The following is a 22,027-nucleotide window of genomic DNA, read 5'->3' on the forward strand; positions in this document are numbered from 1 at the left end:
TGACAAAATCACAGTATCACAAACAACAATCTATCGCCGGTGCACGGACCCAGCGATGCATCACTGGTTCCGGGATCGGCCCAATGCAAGTCTTAATTAAACGCGTGCAATTCCTGTTTCGGTATTGGAGGAAAACAATATGTATGTGCTCTATTACAGTACCTAACATGTATTCAAAGCTTTTCAGAAGGGGGAGGCACAAGGCCCAAGGAAGGCGAGCAACATCTAGGGAATCCAAACTACGAGCTTTAGGCAAACTGCCAAAAGGCACAGAGACCGGGTACTAAAAGTGCTGCAAGCCCAACACATTCCCACCTTAAAGGCAAAACCATTTTATTGGGACAAAGGGCAAGGGCTATGCATCGGAATTGTGTACATGCAAAAGTCACTAGAAGTTGCTGTGGGATTGCATATGACCATTCAAGTGGGAACGCCTTCTTGAAGAGAAGAAGAGTTTTTAACTATTTCCTGAGCTCACATCCCGAAATGGCTAGTCTTTCTTTCCCTTCTATTTCTCTTTAATTTATAAGTGTGCGAGTCTGTCTGTGGCACTGTCTCAGTGAAAGGGGTATTCTTTTTTGTTTTTGTTTTAACAGCCTCGCTTTAAAGTTTGAGCTGGTGTTCACAAAACTTTCCTTGTGATGTAGAGAAAATCGCCCAGTTATTGATTGCATGGCCAGTGAAGGTTCCCGAGAGCTATGGTTCTGTGGTAAATTCCCTTAAGCACCAAATCATTTTTGCTGGTCTGTTTTGGACTGATGCTAGTGGTAAATGTCTCTTTTTTGGAATGCTCATGTTCAGCGGTCTAGCCTTGAGTCTTGATGTTGCCAGTTCCAGGTTAATTTGTATTGCGTAGTTCGGAAAGTGCTCAAAATAGGGTATGCAAGGTAAAGGTATTTTATGTTTTTCCTTTTTTTAATGACTGAACAAAGGTAAATGCTTTGTTTGCCAGTTCTATGGTAGATCTGACTGGTATTGATAGGACTGCTGCTGTGATGTGTATCGGCCTTCGTGTTCAAATGTTTAAATGTTTGGCATGTGCCTTTTGTGGGATTTCATTTGAAACCTTTGTCTTTTTAGATTAACGTCAGGGTTACCACTATGGATGCAGAACTGGAGTTTGCCATCCAGCCGAACACAACAGGCAAGCAACTCTTTGACCAGGTAAATGTTTGTGCTACGACGAAACAGATGAACAGAATTAACCCGCGCCGCAAAGGCAGTTCCAAATGTTTCACTTTTATTTCTCACATGTTCATCTTTAGGTGGTGAAAACGGTCGGTCTGCGTGAGGTGTGGTTCTTTGGTCTGCAGTACGTTGACAGCAAGGGTTACTCCACCTGGCTAAAGCTGAATAAAAAGGTAAACACACTTTTTTTTTCTCCTTTTCCTCATAGGTTTTAGCAATGTCTTTGTCAATTCAAGAGTGTTCACAGTACTATCCATTTGCTTTCACAGTGACCTTTAGAGAAGCCTTTAAATTCATTTTTTCTTTCTTTAATCCCAAATGGCTATTTCCAGTGTTTTTGGAATGCTAGGAGGATTGCGATCCCTTCTTTAGTCCAAAGGACATGAGGCCTGTGTGTTATGAGGTTTCAGCCTGCGAGTCTCTCTTGGGCAGTACAGGAGGCAGCAGCTGGCAGAATGAAAAGTGCTTGTTTTGTAATATGAAAATCTTCTTTGTACTGTTCAGCACAGGCGATGTGGTGCGCTGCTAATAAAAATAGCCATTTAAACCAATATTACAGTAAAGCATTTCAAGCGTTTCTTTAGGAGGCGCGGCAGTGAATGGCACTATTGTGCATCCTTTCTGAATGAGCTTCTTATAGGGCAGTACTTGTAAGATGTGACTTAGTGGCATGTTTATATTGAAAATAATAAGTTAAGTTGATAAAAATTGCTAGTGTTTAGCTGCATTTCTGAATATGTACACTAGCTTAAAGGCATGGTCTAGTAAAAATTTTTATTGTCCCTGCGGGTCGGCCATGTTTTTTAAGCCTAAGTGGCTCGATTTTAGAAAACTTTCCTATGGATCTTACCCAAGTTTTCGTCCATTAAACGCACGCGAAAACAAGCACCAGGGAGCTGCCATTTTCTGATAATCCTATCTTTTCCCCGATCGCCCTGGCTGACCTGCTTTTGCGGCACTAAATCAATTCCCCCGCCCCTGAGCCTGACATTATCAAAACATTCATATTCCCCACCTCTCCCTGTGCCGTTACTGTGCTGCGTAGGCAAACGCGCCCAGTCGTCTTCTGCGCGACTCCACACAGAACCCAGAAACCAACACAGATCAACTCACAACACAGCGCGCCACAATTCGGCATATGAAACTGTACTTTAAAATGAAACAGCAACACGGTACATTAGGTAAAGTACATTTATTTGACATTAAATGTTTAGAGAATATTCAGCAATTGACATATGAACTCCGCAAGCCATTTATTTTCTTTTATCTGTATCTGCAATAACTGTTCCGTTTCATCTTGAGTCACGCGCTGTTCCTTTATGGTACACAGGGTGTTCATTTTCGTAAAAAGAATCACTTTAAAAGCACAGTGAATCGCAAGGCTGTTCCATCAACTAGGCACTAGTCCAGCCTAAAGGTTGATATGTTGCTTCTAGCCACTAGTACAGCGTAAGGGCATGTGGGCCCTTGGCGATCGTCCCATAATATGGTGATCGTGCTCCAGTTGTTGACACGAAGCTGCAGGTGTCTGCTGAAGAATCCATCCGCCGGTGTCTCAAACAGATGGCAGTGGCAGTAAGGGATCAAATACCTGTAATGAAAACAAAAAAAACAAAAAAATGATAATTAGTCTCGCTAGCCAAACTTCATTAATATTACTCATTTTATTTATTACGGCCGATCAGAAAATATTTGCTTGCAAGGATAGTTCAATGGAGTATGTTCGTCTCTAAAATAATGCGAAAAGTAACGAGATAAATCGAGGCCAACACACAATGATAAACGACAGTCTACATGCGTGAGGAATGATATGATATATGATATGGCATTTGTAACGCGCCTATACTCAAGTGTTTCTAGGCGTGACGAGGCAGGTGGGGAACAAGGGCAGACAGACAACGATCCTACTAGGCCAGGTGTCTTTCTGATCGCGCATGGGGAAGGGCTGTACATGGTTAGTTGAATACAAATTAAATAATAGGGCCAGCTGGTGGCAAGTGCAAGGTAAATGCCGGGAGAAGGGGCTGAAGGATACAGAGACAGTCCCGTAGTGCAGGGAAAAGTGGCTGGGCCAAGGAGCGAGATCGGTGAGACCAGTGGACATGCATGCCCATGTGCCCACTATGAACAGTTTTACTTGCTTTTTCTAGCTCTTCATTCATTCATTTATTCATGCATCCATTCATTAAATCTTCATTCCGGTATAAAAGCGTGTAAAGATTTACTTACATTATATTTGAAATTTCCATTGTGTCTCTTCGTAATGCAGTCTGTAAAACGGACCGTGCTCTTGACAATGATTTTTCGTATACTGACCTAAAACTGAAACTCGGTCTAGTTTCTGAATTTTCTGCCTTATCGTCTCTTATGTTATTGCGCACTCCCTTCAAATGTAGTTCTTTCGGCATGGTCCCTGTCTCAAGGTCAAAAAACAATAGACCCTTATACTTCCAGTGCGACTTGTGGGCCTCACCTGGGCGCTGTCCTTCGCATTCTTTATTTGCAACATCACGTAGTATAGGCATCTGTGAGAACTTGGAAGTTTAGAATCCGTCTATGTAGTGCGCCTCAATGTGCAAATGCAAACTGGCTTCTCTCCCAAATGCCACGGCCCGCTTGGCTGGCGCGTTCTAAGTGCCCCAATTTTGTCCCCGTTGTCTGCGAGCTTTACAGCCCAAATGGAGACATTTAATTTTTGGCAGAAGGTCAGGGAAAGTATAAAGTACCACAGGAGTTGAGTTAAAAGTGAGATTTATTGTTTGTTTGTTTGTTTGTTTTATTATTTGCAATACGCAAGCCTCCCCTCCGTTAACAGTGCACAGCATTTACATTTACATGAGATGAGACATGAGAAAAATATATACATACACATATGTGAGGTGAATAGAGAGAATTCAAAGATGACACCCAGCTTGTTCGCCACCCATGATGGTGAAGGTAGGGGTTAGGTTTACAGGTACACTGTACAATAACATTAATTTACAAAAAGACAATCGTATTGCAATTATTTAAACCGGGATTTGTACTTCACAATCAGCTGTGCTTCGGGTGGGCATGGCACAGTCGCAATGGTCGGTGGCAATGGATCACTGCTCTGCACAGAAATGTCCAAAATTCCATATCTGTGCTTCTCTAACACAGCAACAATAAGGCCTTTCACAAAGTCGAACTGCATTTCATCATAGACTGGTTTGATCACCAATTGCTTACTTCGTTTTGAAAACACCTTAGTGTAGCGAGGCATCCTTACTCTACCCTTAGCCCTAGATTGTTCACGTCCGACATTGCTGTTATGGGCCAAGACCGCTAGTAGAGTGCGATGTTTCATGCCCCAAAAGCTAAAATGCAAGCGCTTTGGCCTGTACTTTAGGCACATATTGTGGAACACCTCCAAATCTCCAGTGTGACAGAATTCTTCAGTCCTCTCAAATCTCTTGATAGAGTTTTGTCGAAAACAATCTTCTCAATGGCTTTGTGTGTCGGTGAAGATGGAATCAACCACTTCTTCTTCCGTGCCTCCTCTGGGGACAAAGGGCCATGTTCACATTGGTGGAAATGTTCATTTGCTGTCCAGCGGTGAACGTTGGTACAGTGGTGCATCAGTGACCACCATTTTTCAAGTAGTATTTCCACTGACCCCTCACAAGTTTTTGAGCTCCACCAAAGATGGTTGGTGATAGAATGTGACCACTGCAAAATACTTTCAAAACCTTTTTTTTTTTCCCTGCAGCCGAATGGTCTTATTGATTGATTTAGCAAGATGCCATACGTCAAATTGATGTTTAATATGTGGGAACTGCTCTCTCATTGCTTTGGCAATTGAAACGTGTCTATCCGTGGCTATGAGGTCGATGTGCATTCCCCTCGATTGTAGATATTCCACTGATTTTATAAAACCTAGTTTCTCCATGGCCACTGAGGATGTACATTGTGTTACCTGCACGACCACCGAACTCACAATTTTCTTACTATCCATGTCCTGAAAGTGGTAGGTGCAGTACTTGGCAGAAAATCCAGGGCTGTCACACTGTCCATCGCCGGCTAGCCTGAATCGTTTGCCTTCGAATGTACTTGCTAGAGACAATTGTTCAATTTTCCAAGCATCACTAATGGCCGGAAACAGATAATCACATTGGTATGTGTAGTACAGCGCTTTAGAAATGAAATGGAGTCCCACAAACTGAAAGAAAGCCTCTAACTTTCTAAAACTGGAGCCACTAAAAAGTGATGCAGCTGCACACAGTAGATTGCCTGCTGGCAGTTTCCCCAGCATTGGTTGTGCAGACCATGAGAATCTATGATTTAATCTACAGGCGGCATTTATTTTGACGTTACTGCCTTTTATTTGACGAGTCACATTAATCAATGGCTTCCCACATACTTTCCCTCTAATGGAATGCACACATTTCAGCATACTTATAATGTCCATCAAACAACTGTCGAATACAATGTATTTGCTCTTTTTCATTAGACTGTCATCCTGCGTCAACGTTGTTTCGGCCTTTGACGTTGTGGAGATTTCAACACATTGGAAAGTAATATGGCTGATATCAAGTTCTGATGCGTCTATGGATGCTGCGGCTGGTTCATTCTCTGTCATTTCAACATCTATTACTTCAACATTGATGGGAGAACACAACAATGTCGACAGGTTTTTTGGTGGCAAATTTTTGGCGGGTGTAGATTGTGTAAATTGATCTGCAACTACTTCAGAGCTATCTTCAATACATTCAATAACATCTTCTTGTGGTGGTGCGGTCGCACTGTAGCAATGGTCCAATGCAACTTTGCTGTAGTCTCCAAACACAATTAATTCATGTTCTGGCCATTGGACATGAGCATCTCGAGCCTGAACACGCCTCGCCTCAATAAATAGTTCCTCCATAGTGTACATGGTCTGGCAAGCCACATCTCTCTTTCGCTTCATTGTCTGTGTGTGTATAGTTCTGACACCCACGGCTAACTGGAAGAGAGATTGGAAAAGGGATGTTCAGTTTAAACACAAGATGGAGTGTAGTAGAATTGACTGGAAAAAAACATAAAATAGTCCCCAGCACAAACATTTTTTTAAAGTTATGAACTGTTTGTAACTAACCTTTTTTTTTTTTTTTCTTTGCAACTTTTTTGACTCGACCTTCAACATCTGCACGCTGTAGCTCCGATTCGTTTCCGCATGTCCTCCCTTCCTCTTGCGCTGCAACGACTATGTTTTCTGTATCCGCATAGACAGCACGGAATGAGGCTCCATCGTTTCCCTGAAACATAGTACTTTCATTACTATGTATCAAAATATTGTTAGCATAAAACACACATGAGGACGAACACACAGGTACATCTCAATAGCCAAATACGATTTAAACATTGTGTGCAACAATCAAACGACAAGTATTCGACCAGTGATGATCTATTTCGATGTAACTGTCAGTATCCATACCTCTGGCTCTGCATGGACTGCCATGAATGGTTGTATTGGAGAGGAGGCATCCGCATCTCCCTGAAACACAGTACTTGCATTAGTATGCTTTTCACTATTGGAAACACAACATACACTTGGGGTCGACGGCACAGGTACATATAAAGAGATAACCGCAAATGATGCATTGTCCAAAAGAATCAAGGAAAATCCAAATATGATCACATTTCATCGACTTATTTCAACGATTCCTTTACATCTGCATCATCTAAATGAGATGTTGTGATTGTGGTGGAAGCTCCGTCATCTCCCTGAAACACAGTACTTGGATTAGTATGGTTTTCAATATTGGAAACATAACACACGCTTGGGGTCGAACGCACAGGTACATATAAAGAGATAACCGCGAAAGATTCACTGTCCAAAAGAATCAAGGAAAATCCAAATATGATCACATTTCATCGACTTATTTCAACAATTCCTTTACATCTGCATCATCTAAATGAGATTTTGTGATTGTGGTGGAAGCTCCGTCGCCTCCCTGAAACACAGTACTTGCGTTAATAGGGAAGAAAGTATAGCAAATGGAATCACGTTATATGATCACGCATGATGGAACTGTCATTATCCATACCTCATGCTGCTGAAGAATATCTATGGATGTTGCAAATGTAGTGCGCACTTCCGAAAGCTGTTGCGCCGATTCGTATACTTGAATGTCAGGCTCTGCATCAAGTGCAGGGGTTGACGCTCCATCAACTGCCTGAAACATAGTACTTGCATTAGTGAGGATTACAATTGTGAAAACATAACACACACCTGGGGTCGACAGCACAGGTACATATCAACGGCTAACCACGAATGAAACATTGTGTAGAACAATCAAACAACAAGAAAAATGCTCAATACAGCACAGTTCCCTGTAGAGTGGGAATAGCGTTTTCATGCAGTTTCCGTGTTGTTCGCCGTTTATTCTTCTTTGTTACCCAAGAAGTTGTGTACATGTCCAAGGGAAAGTGCCGGCTGCAGATGCAGTGTCGATCACCCCTCTTGTCCTCTAAGACTTGTTGGACTCTACTTTCCAGCTCATCCAGTGGATATCTGCAATGTCTGACCCATTCTCTTATTCGATCAACAGTTTTCGGGAATACATGCATTGTAGTTCCTTCAGATTTCGCATGGGTCTTCGAAGGGCAACCGCTAATCGAACAGGCAGGCATTGTTGATAAATCTGAAAAGTAAATATCGACATTATTATACAATCTTCAAGAGTAAAGATTTGATACAAAAGTAAATGAATCATACAATGATCAATGCAAGGTTTGTTTTGGTCGCAGGAACTATACCAGTTCATTATGTGCTGCTTAGTATTTGCATAAGTTGCAGAAATGTATAATTGATGTGACTGAAATCTGAACATGTGACTCGTCCCTTGGATGTTCTGTCTTGCACGAGAAGGAAACATGCTTACATTATAGACTGGACCCCCGAAGGATGCAATTCAATGACAATAGACACAGATGAAAATAAATAGATCTATTGATGGCATAGCAATGGAAACTCAAGTCAAAACCAATGAGACCAATGAACATAGCACTATTGTGTACTCTACTCGAAAATAGATAGAAATTTAAAAATCTGCGAAATATGACCAGGCTACATGGCCTTACCTTGACCAACAAACAGTTGGATTCAGCAAGCAGAGCAGTATGTTGCGGGAGAATAGGTGGATGGCCACATGTAGCGCACTGATGGGTATGCTCGAAGCGGTCACAGAAGTTCACGGATAGCACGACGACGAGCAGATTAGCATAGATCTTAGTGGTTCCCAGGTAGCACATTCAGGAGTTGACTTGCAAAGCACAAAGATGTTCTCATGAGACATATCGAGTGGTTTTTAATGTATTAGAAACTGGGGTGTGTTTGTGAATGAACGACGTATGCATGTCGTGGTATTAGGGGGGCGGCCTGCTTGAAGGGGAGGCCTGGCTGGAGACACGGGGTCTGAGGAGGCCATGTGACCGATGGCCCCTTGGCGTGGGACACCTTTTGAAGTGTACATGTAGTTTGGCACCTTGGCCGTTTGCGCCCGTCACAGCCCCCCATGCCAGCGCGCATCCACCGGCGCGAACCACCTTTGATACAGGGGGGTGGGATGGATGGCCCTCGGGCGTGCAGATAAGGCACAGGAAGTCTGCTGAATGGAGACACACTGATGTGGATAGCAGGGGGGCGGCCTGCTTCAAGGGGAGGCCTGGCTGGAGACACAGGGTCTGAGGAGGCCATGTGACGGATGGCCCCTTGGCGTGGGACACCTTTTGAAGTGTACATGTAGTTTGGCACCTTGGCCGTTTGCGCCCATCACAGCCCCCCATGCCAGCGCGCATCCACCGGCGCGAACCGCCTTTGATACAGGGGGGTGGGATGGATGGCCCTGGGGCGTGCAGATAAGGCACAGGAAGACTGCTGAATGGAGACACACTTATGTGGATTGCAGGGGGGCGGCCTGCATCAGGGGAGGCCTGCCTGGAGACACGGGGTCTGAGGAGACCATGTGAACAATGGCCCCTTGGCGTGGGACACCTTTTGAAGTGTATATGTAGTTTGGCACCTTGGCCTTTCGCGCCCCTGACAGCCCCCCATGCCAGCGTGCATCCACCGGCGCGAACCGCCTTTATATCAATATACAGTATATCGCCTTTATATCAATGATAGTATATCGTTGCTTATCAATAACAAATGCCACATACCGGAGATTCTTGTGAGCACAGACCCACACTTCAACCGGTGTATTATAGTGGTCAAGACTGTATAATCCAATGGTAAATGTTAGCATAGATATATGTGTGACTTTTATAGAGACATAACCTACTGAAAGACTTTGAACAAGTGTGATTTAGTGCATGCATTATCGAGAATGTTATGTTAGCTTAGATAGATAGTGACCACCCTGCTTCACAGCAACCAGACCTTCACCCATTCGGAGCACAGATGTCTGACTTCCATCATTGAATGGAGACACACTTGAGTCATTTAAAAAATCGAGACAACCGTTGTTAAAATATATGTGGTGTTTTATTTTGTATCTTATTTTCATGACACAAAAATACAAGACTTTAAAGATTATACAGGTCAGGTTGCAGCACAGCGAGAGAAAATCCCCTGTACTGACCGCTGTCACTCTGGAACGTTTCTCTAATGGCACGAACGGTACAGGCGGGTATCACTCTTCGAACGCGGTGTCCAAGCCTCCCGTGAAGCCACCATGTAAAGGAACGATAGGCCACCAGCCTGTACCACCTGTGAAAAGGAATTAAACAAACTGTTTTTAAATGACCAAGATAAGTTTAATAAACGTTTGTTGTCAATGACAATTCTTGTTACTAATGGCATTTTACACAGACAAATGCTATCTAGACAATGCACACTATTCAATGACTTACATGCGTTACAATGATATGTAGATGTAATTTTGGATATAGTAGAAGACCATGAAATAGGAGTGGCATGACAAGCAGAGTATACTTACTCGTTACTCGGATTACGAGGACGAACAGTTGCTCGAAGTTCGTGCATAAGCACCATCATTATTCTCAACAGGGCCCGTGTGAGGCAGGCTGCCCTGAAGTCTGGCAGCTCGGTGATGCATTGCGGTCGTGGCTCGCCTTCCGAAATGTAGGCCAGGCATCCCGAGTTTTCTCGGCAGAAGCAATTCTCGTCCTCAGTTGGCATTAGCTCGCACAGATTGCATGTGCACCAGTTGGAGACGCCGTCCATTCGACTAGGCCCAGGCTCTTCATCTGTTGATTCGTCCTGCCAACTGCCGTCCGAATCCCCATCGTTTTCGCGTGCTTCCCTTTCCAGTAGTTCCTCCTCGGTATACTCGGGCTCGTACATGTAGGGCATTATTGTAGCCTTTGTGTGTTAAACAAACTAAAATAATTTATAGCGGTGGTACTGGTATCTGTTCACACGGGCTACAAGCGGCGAAGGTAGCTGACCAGAGCACTGAAACGAGTCACAGAATACTCAAAGTAACACAGAGAGAGGAATGGAATCGAAAATCGGCAGCTGTGTGTTGTGAAACGGTCTGTTTATACTTATTGAGGAGAGAGGCGTCCTGCCATTTCCATGGCGACACGTCATTAGCTGAAGCGCAGCGAATGTTGACACGAGAAGTGCTTTGGCATTGGGAAATGGGTGGTACGAGTCTGCTGATGACAGGCTCAGGTGCGGGAGAATTGATTTAGTGCCGCAAAAGCAGGTCAGCCAGGGCGATCAGGGAAAAGATAGGATTATCAGAAAATGGCGGCTCCCTGGTGCTTGTTTTCGCGTGCGTTTAATGGACGAAAACTCGGGTATAGGAAAGTTTTCTAAAATCGAGCCACTTAGCCTTAAAAAAACATGGCCGACCCGTAGGGACAATAACATTTTTTACTAGACCATGCTTCACCCGGGATGTCCATTCTCAGATTTGTTTCATATTCCACCCAAAAAGATTAACACATATTGTTTGCCACAAGGAAAAACATGATGCATGTTCATTTCACTAATTAATTGAACACCACATTTTCATTTATCTCCGATTTGAATTCGAACATGAATATCATATTTGTATGCTTACTCCGATTATTTGCAGTGTTTTTAGCAGTGGTGGCCATTTTCGCTGCTAAATACACACTGCAAATAATCAGAGTAAGCATACAAATATGATATTCATGTGAGAATTTAAATTTAAGGTAAATAAAAATGTGGTCATTTAGTGAAATTAACGTGTATCGAGATTATTATTGCAAAACAAATAAATGAAAGACACACTAACTCTCTCCTAAAAAAAAAATGTGAAGAAAAAAACGCAAGACCAGTTTAGCACAGACAGCGCAGTCAGCATTCTTCAAATGACCTGTAGATGGCGCACTGAGCAACGCAAAACGTAATGCCGAAAAACAAAAAACTCGGGAACGGGATGACCTATCGAGCTAGAAATAGTGGCATTAATTCAGCAATGAAATAAAGAATATTCCATGCCAAATTCATGACGCCAGACCTCACCGTTAATGAGGAATTGCGTCCCCAAGATCAACACCATATACAAATCCACAAACACGACTTTGTTTTATGTATATATAGATATTTCTGAGGCTTGTGGATCTGCTTAGAATCACATGCTTTGCATAGTCGCCATTTATTGGAAGCTGCAGAGTATTACACATTAAGTTTTCAAAGTTTGAAAAGGCACATCAAGAGGGCGTGACTGTATTACTATCCTTAGTGTGACGTACCCTGTACCCATGGTCCGTCACACGTCATGGCAAGATGTGATTCTGCGGCGTCCGTAGCTTCAAGCTTCCTTCAGAGTTATTTTCATCAAAACCACTCTGTCGTTTGCACCAATTCGAAGGGTGAATACAAAAACATCTCGACGGTTGATTCTCGCTTCCAAAACAGACGTCGATTCCAACAAATGGCTTTGGCCTGCATCTGGCTTCAGCCTCTCTGGTAGGGAGAGTGGGGGGGATTGATCCATCCTGTAGAGAATGCACCCCCCATTACCTACTAACTTTTGTCTAGCTGCCTCTTATTTCAACCATCCACTGTGGAGTGCACTCCTTTTATATTTTGCCCCAAGTGCACCCGAAATTCCCATGGATCGACAAACACAATGTTTGCAACCACAGCCTTTCACGTGACCACCTCGAAGCCCATTGCACTGCGTGCAAACTCTTTAAGCCCAAAACCCTAAAAGAGCCTAGAACCAAACGGTGGGCGGCATACTCCAGGTTGGCGGAGTCCGCCGCAGGGATTTTTTAGTCTGATCACGAAGGCCGAGGCAGCCAAGCTCAAAGATATGACTGAGGAACAAACTTGTTCCCACACGCCTGTCCCCAGCCTCGAAAGGCAGACGCAGCGCTGCTATGATTGACAGCCTCTGGCGATGATGGCGTACACACACCATCCTCCCATAAACATAAACCCCCTAGCCGATCCTCGATGAACACGTCGACTGAGGGCCGCATGTCGACAGTAGGGGGCTTAAGCCCCGCTGATCAGCCACCAACCATGCTCGCTGTGATTTCGCAGTCATTTTTATCACAAGGCTCCCACTCCCACACTAAGGCGAAACACGTGTGTAAACACCACTCGACTACTGTGGCAAAGACGCTGCAAGCCATAGAAAAGGCAAAAAACACACTCATGCTGAAAAACATCCAAGGGAACACCAGGACACCACTGAACATTGAGGATGAATCCTCTAGTTTATCTTCAGCCTTAAAAAGTAAACGCCCCAGGGATAGCCCCAAAGACACACCCAGGGACCCCTGTCCAACAGGCGAACCTCCATTACCACCACCAGAACCACCAAAAACCATCCTAACAAATACTGGACCCAGACTCAGTTTAAGGAAACTGTGGGGAAAAATATTGTTTTTTGTCGATTTTATGAACAGAACAGGTTGCCCACTCCTCTTAAACCTGTGGAACAACCCACTACACCTCAAGCACATACTCAATCAGCTCTTACCCATCCACCCACACCCAGAGAAGGATCTCAAATACAACATATGTAGTCAGATCAAACAGACCGGGATATGTGGATTATTGATCAGGATGAACGAGAGCAAGAGACGAGGATACATATTACATATTACAAGATCAAGATGAGCCAGACCTTATTTTTACAGACCCTATTATCGTTGCAGCAGTAGAGAACGGTCACTCCTCCCCTATAGCGGACCAATTACTTTGTAATGAGCAACTTAAAAAGGTTGCAAAACGTTTCGCAATAAACAACAAGAATCAAGTCCAACAGGCAGACTTTGTGGAAGACATTCTTAGCGAAATAAAGACCACTAGCCAGGCTATTAAAAAGAGGGTCTCTCCTTCCTAGCCTTCTTCCTTTTTCATAAGAGCAGTCAATCCAAAGGTAGAGCAAACATTCAGCCCATCACCATCTGATCATCTCTACACCAATGGTCAAGTTAAACCATATTCCCTAGTGGTTACAACCACTAAGAAAAGAGCATGTGTGCCGCACTCCTCCTCCAGGGCGCCTCCCAACAAAGAATGTAAAAAACTGTAAACGCTGGCAAAGCGTATAACTACTTCTGCTGCATGCTTAACACACATAGCAAACAATACTACATTGCTTGCAAGCTATAACAGCACACAGTGGGATGACGTCATAAAACTTCTAGACTCCATGCCAGAACCAACTTGCTCACAACTTCTCAAAGTTGCAGAGGGCAAACAAGTATCTCAAAGCAAGTGAATTGCAGAATTGCAGAAGGAACACTCCTGAAACGACATTCTTGGCTTAGAGACTCTGGGTTTAAGTCAGAAACTCTGGCGGCCCTTATCAACATTCCCATCGAGGACAATGTTTATTTTGATAGAGCAGCTGGAGATCAACTGGAAACCCCAAAGAAAGAGCATGAAACCATTAAAACAATAGGGCAAATCTCGAACAAACCCTTCATACAAAAGGGTGTATTCAACGCACGCAGAAACGTCCGTACGCAAGAATCAGCAGGGCAGGCTAAACGGGAGCAAGCACGTCTTCTACCTCCTACAATCCTCCAAGCCAATCATCCTACCAATAACAGCAGCGTGGGTTTCGTCACGGAAAAGGAAGAGACGAAGCTGCAGCTGCAAGGGGCGCAGCAGCCTCGATCTCCAAATGACATCCCCATCATTGTTCCCTCCCATGCCTCCTCAGTCGGGGGTCGCATATCAGTGTTTGCCCAGCAATGGGAGGGAATAACGTCCGATTGCTAGGTTCTAGACACAGTGGCCAAGGGAACACCTTGCCACCATTCACTCCGAATAAGAAAAATGACCTACACATCTTACAGGAGGAGATGAACATCCTACTCCAAAAAGGAGCTATGAAACTGGTTCCATTTCTAGAACAAAATCAAGGTTTTTATTCAATGTACTTCCTTGTGCCAAAGAAAGATCTAACCATGCACCCAGTGCTAGACCTGCGCCCTGCAAACACGTATGCCAAACCCCAAAATTCAGAATGACAAAGTTGCAGGAAGTCATCCCACTACTAAAACTGGGGGACTATATGGCAACATTGTACATGCATACTTTCATATTTAAATGTTGCCATCGCACAAAAAATACATCTGATTCAAATTGGGAGACACGCACTACCAATTCAAAGTGCTACCATTCGGCATCGCATCAGCACCCCAGGTATTCACAAAGGTCCTAGCAGTGATGGTCGTCCATTTCTCCAGCATGGGGTCTGGCATGGATTCACATGCTCATGAATGTATTTTGTATGTTGCCTTTGGGACGGGATTACCAACTATTCAGGGTGGACGTTGGATACGAACCCTGTGTTCTTAAAATTAAAATGATTCTTTTTATTTTGTTCATCATATAGGGCTTGAGGTCCTATTACTCCTCGTGGCTACATTGAAATGAGGCCTGAGTGCCCTTTAGCAGCAATTTGAAAATGGTAGGGTTCAGAACCGAGAAACGGAGGTCCTATACCTGGATCTGATGAAATTAGGAGCCATAAATTGTCAATCCTTTTTCTATATAGGGGGATCACTTTAACCCCCCCCCCTCACCCCCCACTTTTTCTTGTTTCCTTCTTTATTCACTGTTTTGTGAATTTGATACAACATTGGTTGAACACTGAGCACACAATTACCGCCATTGCTGGCAGATTGTATGATTGCATGAAGCCCTGGACTGTATGGGTCTGAGGCTTCATTCTTTTCCATCCTTAGGGTGGCTTCTGCCTTTAAGTACAATGGAGGAAAATATGCATGATACCATCTGACATGCTACCACATTCTCTCCTTTTTTTTTTTAAGGTGGCCCAAAGGTTGTTTGTTATCATCACCTGGGTAGCACTGGCACTTGCACAGACGGCTGGTTCCGCCTGGGGCACAATATAGTATTCCGTTGCTTCAAGAAAATCTTTTTAACTGGTTTTTGACACAAATATTGTGTCTTTTTATCAATTTATTGTTGTATGTTTTTTTCCTCAGGGGTCATCCTGTTGTGTATCTAACTCTGGTCCTGAGAAAGGCGTTATTTACATCCACCAACGCTGAAACGTAGGACACAACTGCTTTTATAACATCTCTTAAAGCAGTTACTAGTTGGCTGGCTTTCTAATCCACACAGCCACTCTAGTTAGACCCTGAGTAGATCCTCAGATTATTTGGTGTAATCTCATATATTTGGTTCTTTTCAAGTCTGAACACCTCACACCATTTGACAAGAGTTTTTTGTTGGTGTGGGTTACATCTTTGGATATGTGGACCTGTTATAAATGATAAAATAACAGTACATGTTGATGTAATTGAAAAAATATTTTTTTGTATTTCAGATATGTGGATTTGTTATAAATGATGAAATAATATAATTGTATGTAAACAAGGAAAAATAATTTGTTCTTTATTTCAAGTTTAGTTTATTCTTTCAAGATATTCTTTGTCTTGGTTTTTGTTGTAGCAAATTGAATTTATTTGTTAAATTGTCTTAATAAAATTGTGATTATATTTTAGGTTATGAAGTTGAGTATGTTTTACATGACAACATAGCATATGAATGAAAGGCATTTTTGATTTAGTAAATATACAATGTTTATTTGCTAAATATTTGAAGTATATCACACACTGAGCCTAGTGTGTTGGTGGAGAGATTTGCTCTTATAAAGAGACAGAATACAGTCAATTGGGTGGACTGTTATTCTTTAAATCCTTTTCCTGCTGGGACATACTTTTTTGTTTACTGCATGAATATTCCCCGTTGTCAGGCTGGGAATCCTCGGTAAAGAAAAAATCAGTTTCAGTTTAGTTTCTGAACTGTCTTTCTCCTAATGACCAATCACTGGTCTCTGGGTCATACTGCCCTCAGCCAATGACTGCCCTCTACCTAAGCCCCTCCTCTGGCAGCCATCTTCAGATTTTTACTGCACGTTCAAGTGTTTGGAGTCCCCGTGCTATAGCTCTCGAGCTTTTATTGCGTTATGCGATTTTTCAAGGCGTTTAATCTCATTTGTTCGATCAATCGAGCCTCAAGCGCCACCGTTTCTACTTCCGATCAACGGGGACCCGTTTCGGAATTTTCTACGCCCCTCAAGGGCGAAGTTTTCATCGAGTTCCGCTTCTTGGAGGATTCCAGAAGATCTTGAGGCCTACCCCGTGTGGACATGGCCCAGGACAAAGGGAGCACTACGCCTGGATCCAAGCTGTTCAGGAGCTGCCCTGGATGCGGATTGCAGAATGTCTTCAAGGAGGACGAGCATTCTAGATGCCTCTACTGCCTTCATGAAGACAGAATGCACGTGGTGAAGGACTGCGTTTTGCTAGAACATGTCGGAGCAGACCATGAAGGATCGGCGTATCCACCTCACCAACTGGCTGGAGGAGAAGAGCCCAGCAGCAGGTGAGAAGAAGAGGTCCGAGCGGTCTTCTAAGACCTTTGAGGGCGCTCCGGCGATGGGGCCCCAACAAAAGGCAAAGCACCACGAGTCTGCGGGCACCGGGAGTGCCGAACGGTCGGGCTCCTCGGCTGCCAGGCAGGGTGCACTTTCACCGACGCCATCAACCACGAGCCAATGCTCTGGCTCGGGGAAAAGGAAGTCGGAGAACCCGGGTAAGCTTCGGGATAAGTCCCAGTCGATCCCGACGGAGACAGCCGAGGGGGAGCGAGGCAGCGACCCTCCCCCCAAGGTGAAGGCCTCAAGCGCGTCCAAAGTCGTGAAGGCCTTGATTCACCCAGCTAAGGCCTCTATCGAGAGAGTTGTGGCGGCCCTGGTGAAGCCTGTGGAGGCTACCTTAGCGAGATGACCTCGGGGCCCAGAGTTTACCTGCCACCGCGGAGGGTATCCTCTTTTCAACCCATCGATAAGACCCCCTCGTTGGAAAAAGAGGGGGGGGAGTGGCCATCACGGACACGGATACAGCCTCTGAAGAGGAGCTGGCTGAAGTAGTGAAGATCCTGGATAAGAGGTTCGGGGAAGTCCAGGCCCACGGGGAGGCATCCCGATGAGGCAGACGAAGAAAGCGACGGTGGCGCCGACGAGGTTCCCGTGGAGGCGGAGGATTCCACTCCCCAACCGTCCCACCCGTCACAGCCGGTACCTGGGCCACAGGACAACTCAGGAGCAATCTTGATGGCGATCCAGGCCTTGTGTACAGAGATAAGGACACGGTTGCCCTTACCCCCAACGGACGACCCAGCGGAGCCTGGACCGTCGGGAAGCCCTCCAAGCAAGTGGAAGAGAACTCATCCCCCACTGCCCTTCTAGCCGACACGGCCCTCACAGCCTTCATCTCCTTCCCCGGATCCAAAACAGAGACGGGCATGACGGGTACAGATGATGACGGTGGTGACGATGGGATGGGCCTTCCATCACCACCTCCTCAGGCCTCCTCTCCCGACGAAATTGGCTCCTTCCACGCCATGATTGCCAGGGCATCTGAGCTCTTCCAGCTCTGCCCCGTAGAACAGAAGAAGGAAGGTTTCCTCTATCAACGGCGTGAGGCCAAGAGGAAGACGGTGCTCTCGGTCCTGTTACTTGATGACATCTGAGACGAGGGGCTGGAGCTCCTGAAGAACCCGTCCATGGCCCCTGCCAAGAGAGACCGGTACAAGAAGATGTACCGGGTCCCGGATTCCACCCCCATGTGCCTTAGGGCGTAGACGACCCCGGATTCGGTCGTCTCAGCAGCGGCCAAGAAGAAAGCAGCGGGGGCGACGGCTTCAACTTTGACCTCCCCGCCGGACGGCAAAGGGAAGTAATTGGACGCCATGGGACGACGGGTCATCTCGTCGGCGGCGACGACGATTAAAGTGGCCAACGCCCTCGCGATTGTGGCTCGCTACGACAGGGAGCTGTGGTTTAAGATCGCTCCTCTGCTGGACTTCCTCCCAGACGACAAGAGGGCTGAGGCCCTGGAGATCCTGCAGGAAGGCGAGGTGGCGTTGGACCACGCCATAACGGTAGCCACGGACATTGCTGACACCGGCTTCCACCAGATGGGCAACAGTGTTTGCCTTCGCCGGCGTGGTTGGCTCAAGGCAACAGATTTCCGCCAGGGCGTGCAAACTAGAGTTTTGGACATGCCTTTCGACGGAAACAACCTGTTTGGCAAGACAGTAGACGAGTCGCTGCAGGCCATCAAGGCTGACACGGAGACGGTGCGGGCCTTGGGAGTTTTGCAACGATGACGGCCGCCCTTTCGGAACTCCGGAGGCAAGCAAGGTGCCCCCAAAGGATTTGGCTGTGGCGGCTCCTCGATGTACCGCCAGGCGGCCCGCTTCTCGTTGCAGGAGGCCTACAGAGGATGCAGCAAGTCTAGAGGATCTGGTCGTCAAGGAGGCCAAGGCGGCAAGGCCACTACCAAGCAGGACTGAACCGGCCGTGGCGTCGGGCCCCCACCTGAGCAGCCCAGTGGGAGGCGGGCTGGCGAAGCTCGTCAGCGTGTGTGAGCCCATCTCCACTGACCGATGGGTGTTGGATGCCCTGGCCCGTGGGCACACTCTTGAGTTTCTAAAAAGTGCCCCAGCATTCCACCCGTGGCCAAGAAGGAAAACCACGTCCCTCAACTGCTGCTGGAAGTAAGGGCGATGCTGAAGAAAGGAGCCATCGAGCTTGTCCCAAAGAGGCACCGGGCTCCAGAGTGTACTTGCGATACTTCCTCGTAAAAAGAAGACCAGCGGCTGGCGACCCATCCTGGACCTTCGTCGTTTAAACAAGTACATCAAGTCCCAGAAGTTCCAGATGTTCACTCTCCAGCACTTGCTGGGACAGCTGGAGGAGGGCTACTTCCACATCCCCATTCTAAAAGGACAATGAATGTTTGTCAGATTCGTAGTCTAAGGATGGCACTACCAGTTCAAAGCCCTCCCCTTCGGATTGAAATTGCCGCCCAGGGTATTCACCAAGTGCCTAGCACCAGTGGCGGCGTGGCTGTGCCTGCAGGGGATCCCTGTCTACCCCTACCTGGACGATTGGCTCATCCGAGCCAGGACAAGAGAACTCGCCTTCGACCACACAGCGAAGACCGTCCAGCTGCTCACGGATCTGGGATTTTCTATCAACTTCGCGAAATCCCACTTGGTCCCGTCGCAAGTCGCAATGTTCCTGGGAGCCAGGCTCGACACAGCAGTGCTATTGGCCTCTCCGTCGGAGGAAAGGAGGAAGGCCATCCTGGGCAAGGTGCAACGGCTGTCGACCATGGACGTAGCCAGGGTGAGGTCCATCAAGTCCCTTCTCGGCATGATGTCCTCGTGCATCTACCTCGTGCGCCTGTGCAAGCTGCGGATGCGTCCACTGCATGAGTTCCTCGACGCCCGTTGGATGCAAGTGGTGGGCAGCTTCGAAGACAGGATCTCGCTCAACGAGACCTTCCGCCAAGCGATCCAGCGGTGGGGCACCCGCGTGCACCTCGCGGCATGTATAGACTTCCAGACCCCGGCACATCAGGAGCCGGGGACGACGGATGCCTCCCCGGAGGGATGGAGAGCGCACACCAGAGATCTCCACGCAAGAGGAGAGATCACTACGCATCAACGTCCTGGAGCTCCGAGCCCTGTTCTGGGCCCTCAGGTCGTTCCTTCTGCCCCTCGAGGGCAAGGTGGTGAGGATCTTCACCAACAACACCACCACGATGTTCTACATCCGGAAGCAGGGAGGAACCAGATCCCCAGCCCTATCCAAAGAGGCCCAGGATCTGTGGCACTGGGCCGTCCCCAAGGGATGTTTCTGGTACCCTTCCACCTGGCAGGAATAAAGAACACCATCGCCGACTCACTCAGCAGCGAGTTGTGCTTGTGCCACGAGTGGGAGCTGTGACAGGATCAAGTGGATCTGCTATTCCAACGATGGGGCAATCTCCAGATTGACTTATTTTTGACGGCGACGAACACCAAGTGCCGGAGGATCGCCAGCAGGTTTTCCCCAGCCGGGGAGCATGGGCGATGCCTTCTCATTCCCCTGGGATGGCCTGTTCCTCTATGCGTTCCCGCCATTGCGCTGCTGCTGCGACTCATCAACCAACTCAGATGGTCCCGGTGCAGGATGATCCTCGTCCCACCCGCGTGGCCGAGACAGATCTGGTTCCCGGACCTTCTGGACATGTCAGCGTCCGACCCAGTCAAACTGCCGACGGACGCGGATCTCCTCTCCAGAGAAGGAGGCGCCATCCTCCTCCACGACCCAGGGTCGTTGAACTTGCAGGCTTGGCTCCTGCATCACTAGAGTTTGGAGGGTACGATATCCCGGCAGACTGCAAGGAGGTGCTTGCAAAGGCCAGGGCGTCCTCAACTCTCAAGTGCTATGGACACAAATGGAAGAGGTTTTCTATCTGGTGCCGGGCAGAGAACATTAACCCTCTACGGATTACGGCCCCTCAAGTGCTGCCGTACTTGCTATCGCTGGCCAAGGCGGGGCTGGCCCATGCCTCCATCAAGATCCATCTGGCGCCTATCTCCCGCTACACCAGAACTCCGGGACGCTTTCATCCCTGTGGTCCCATCGCCTGGTGAAGGAGTTCATGAAGGGACTGTTCCGATCGTTCCCGCCAGTGAAGGCTCCGGCCCCGGCGTGGGAGCTCAACGTGGTGCTGACCAGGCTCATGGGCCCGCCATTCGAGCCTCTGCATTCGGCACCGTAAGTTCCTGTCGTGGAAAACAGCGTTTTTTGTGGCCATCACCTCCGCACGACGAGTGGGAGAGATCCAGGCCCTCTCCTGCAAGCCCCCATACCTGACTTTCCATGAGATGAGGGTGGTGCTGAGGCCTTTGTCGCCGGCCGAGAGGACTTTGCACTCGTTGGATGTAGCTAGAGTGCTGAAGTTCTACCTGGACCGCACAAAGAGTTTTAGGAAGACATCACAGCTGTTTGTGAACTTTGGACCTGTGAACCAAGGGAAGGCCCTCTCGAAGGCTTCCATTTCCAGATGGCTCTCCGGCTGCATCATGCACTGTCACCGTTTGGCAAACCGACCGTTGCCCGGCCGTCCGAGAGCCCATTCGACCAGGGCGATCGCTGCTACTACGGCGTTCCTACCTGGTGTGCCCCTGCTGGACATCTGCAGGGCTGCTACGTGGAGGTCGACGCACACCTTCACGAGATTTTACTGCATCGACCGAGATTCCAGGGAGGAGTCCAAAGTCGTCCAGGCAGTGCTGCGCAACCTGTTCGCCTGAAGTTGGGCCTGGTGAGGAGGTAAGAGATGGTTAATGTTGAGTTGATGAAATGCTTAATGTTGAGCCTTGCCACCTCCCGTGGTTGTGCATGTGTGTACTGCTATGTATTCTTGTATTCATGAGCATGTGAATCCATGCCAAACCCCATGCTGGAGAGTTGTGAAGCTGTTTCTCCGCTGAGCAAGATCTTCGACGGAGGGGACGATCAGAGGAGATCCTTCGGCGTTGCCGAACACGTGG

At 47.0% G+C, this 22,027-nt stretch overlaps 1 protein-coding gene across 3 annotated transcripts in view; it reads left to right on the plus strand.

The window, feature by feature from the left end:
- The window catches only part of RDX (radixin), a 1,120,111-nt gene that overhangs the window by 401,280 nt on the left and 696,804 nt on the right, over positions 1-22,027 (plus strand). For all 3 annotated transcript variants that reach the window (XM_069639966.1, XM_069639965.1, XM_069639967.1), the window contains 2 exons: positions 1,081-1,164; positions 1,266-1,361. In XM_069639966.1, the coding sequence (XP_069496067.1) occupies positions 1,081-1,164; positions 1,266-1,361 (180 nt within the window). The remainder of the gene's footprint in view (positions 1-1,080; positions 1,165-1,265; positions 1,362-22,027) is intronic.

The sequence above is a fragment of the Ambystoma mexicanum genome, chromosome 7q (assembly GCF_040938575.1).
Source record: "Ambystoma mexicanum isolate Mex_15411 chromosome 7q, UKY_AmexF1_1, whole genome shotgun sequence".
Lineage (NCBI taxonomy): Eukaryota > Metazoa > Chordata > Amphibia > Caudata > Ambystomatidae > Ambystoma > Ambystoma mexicanum.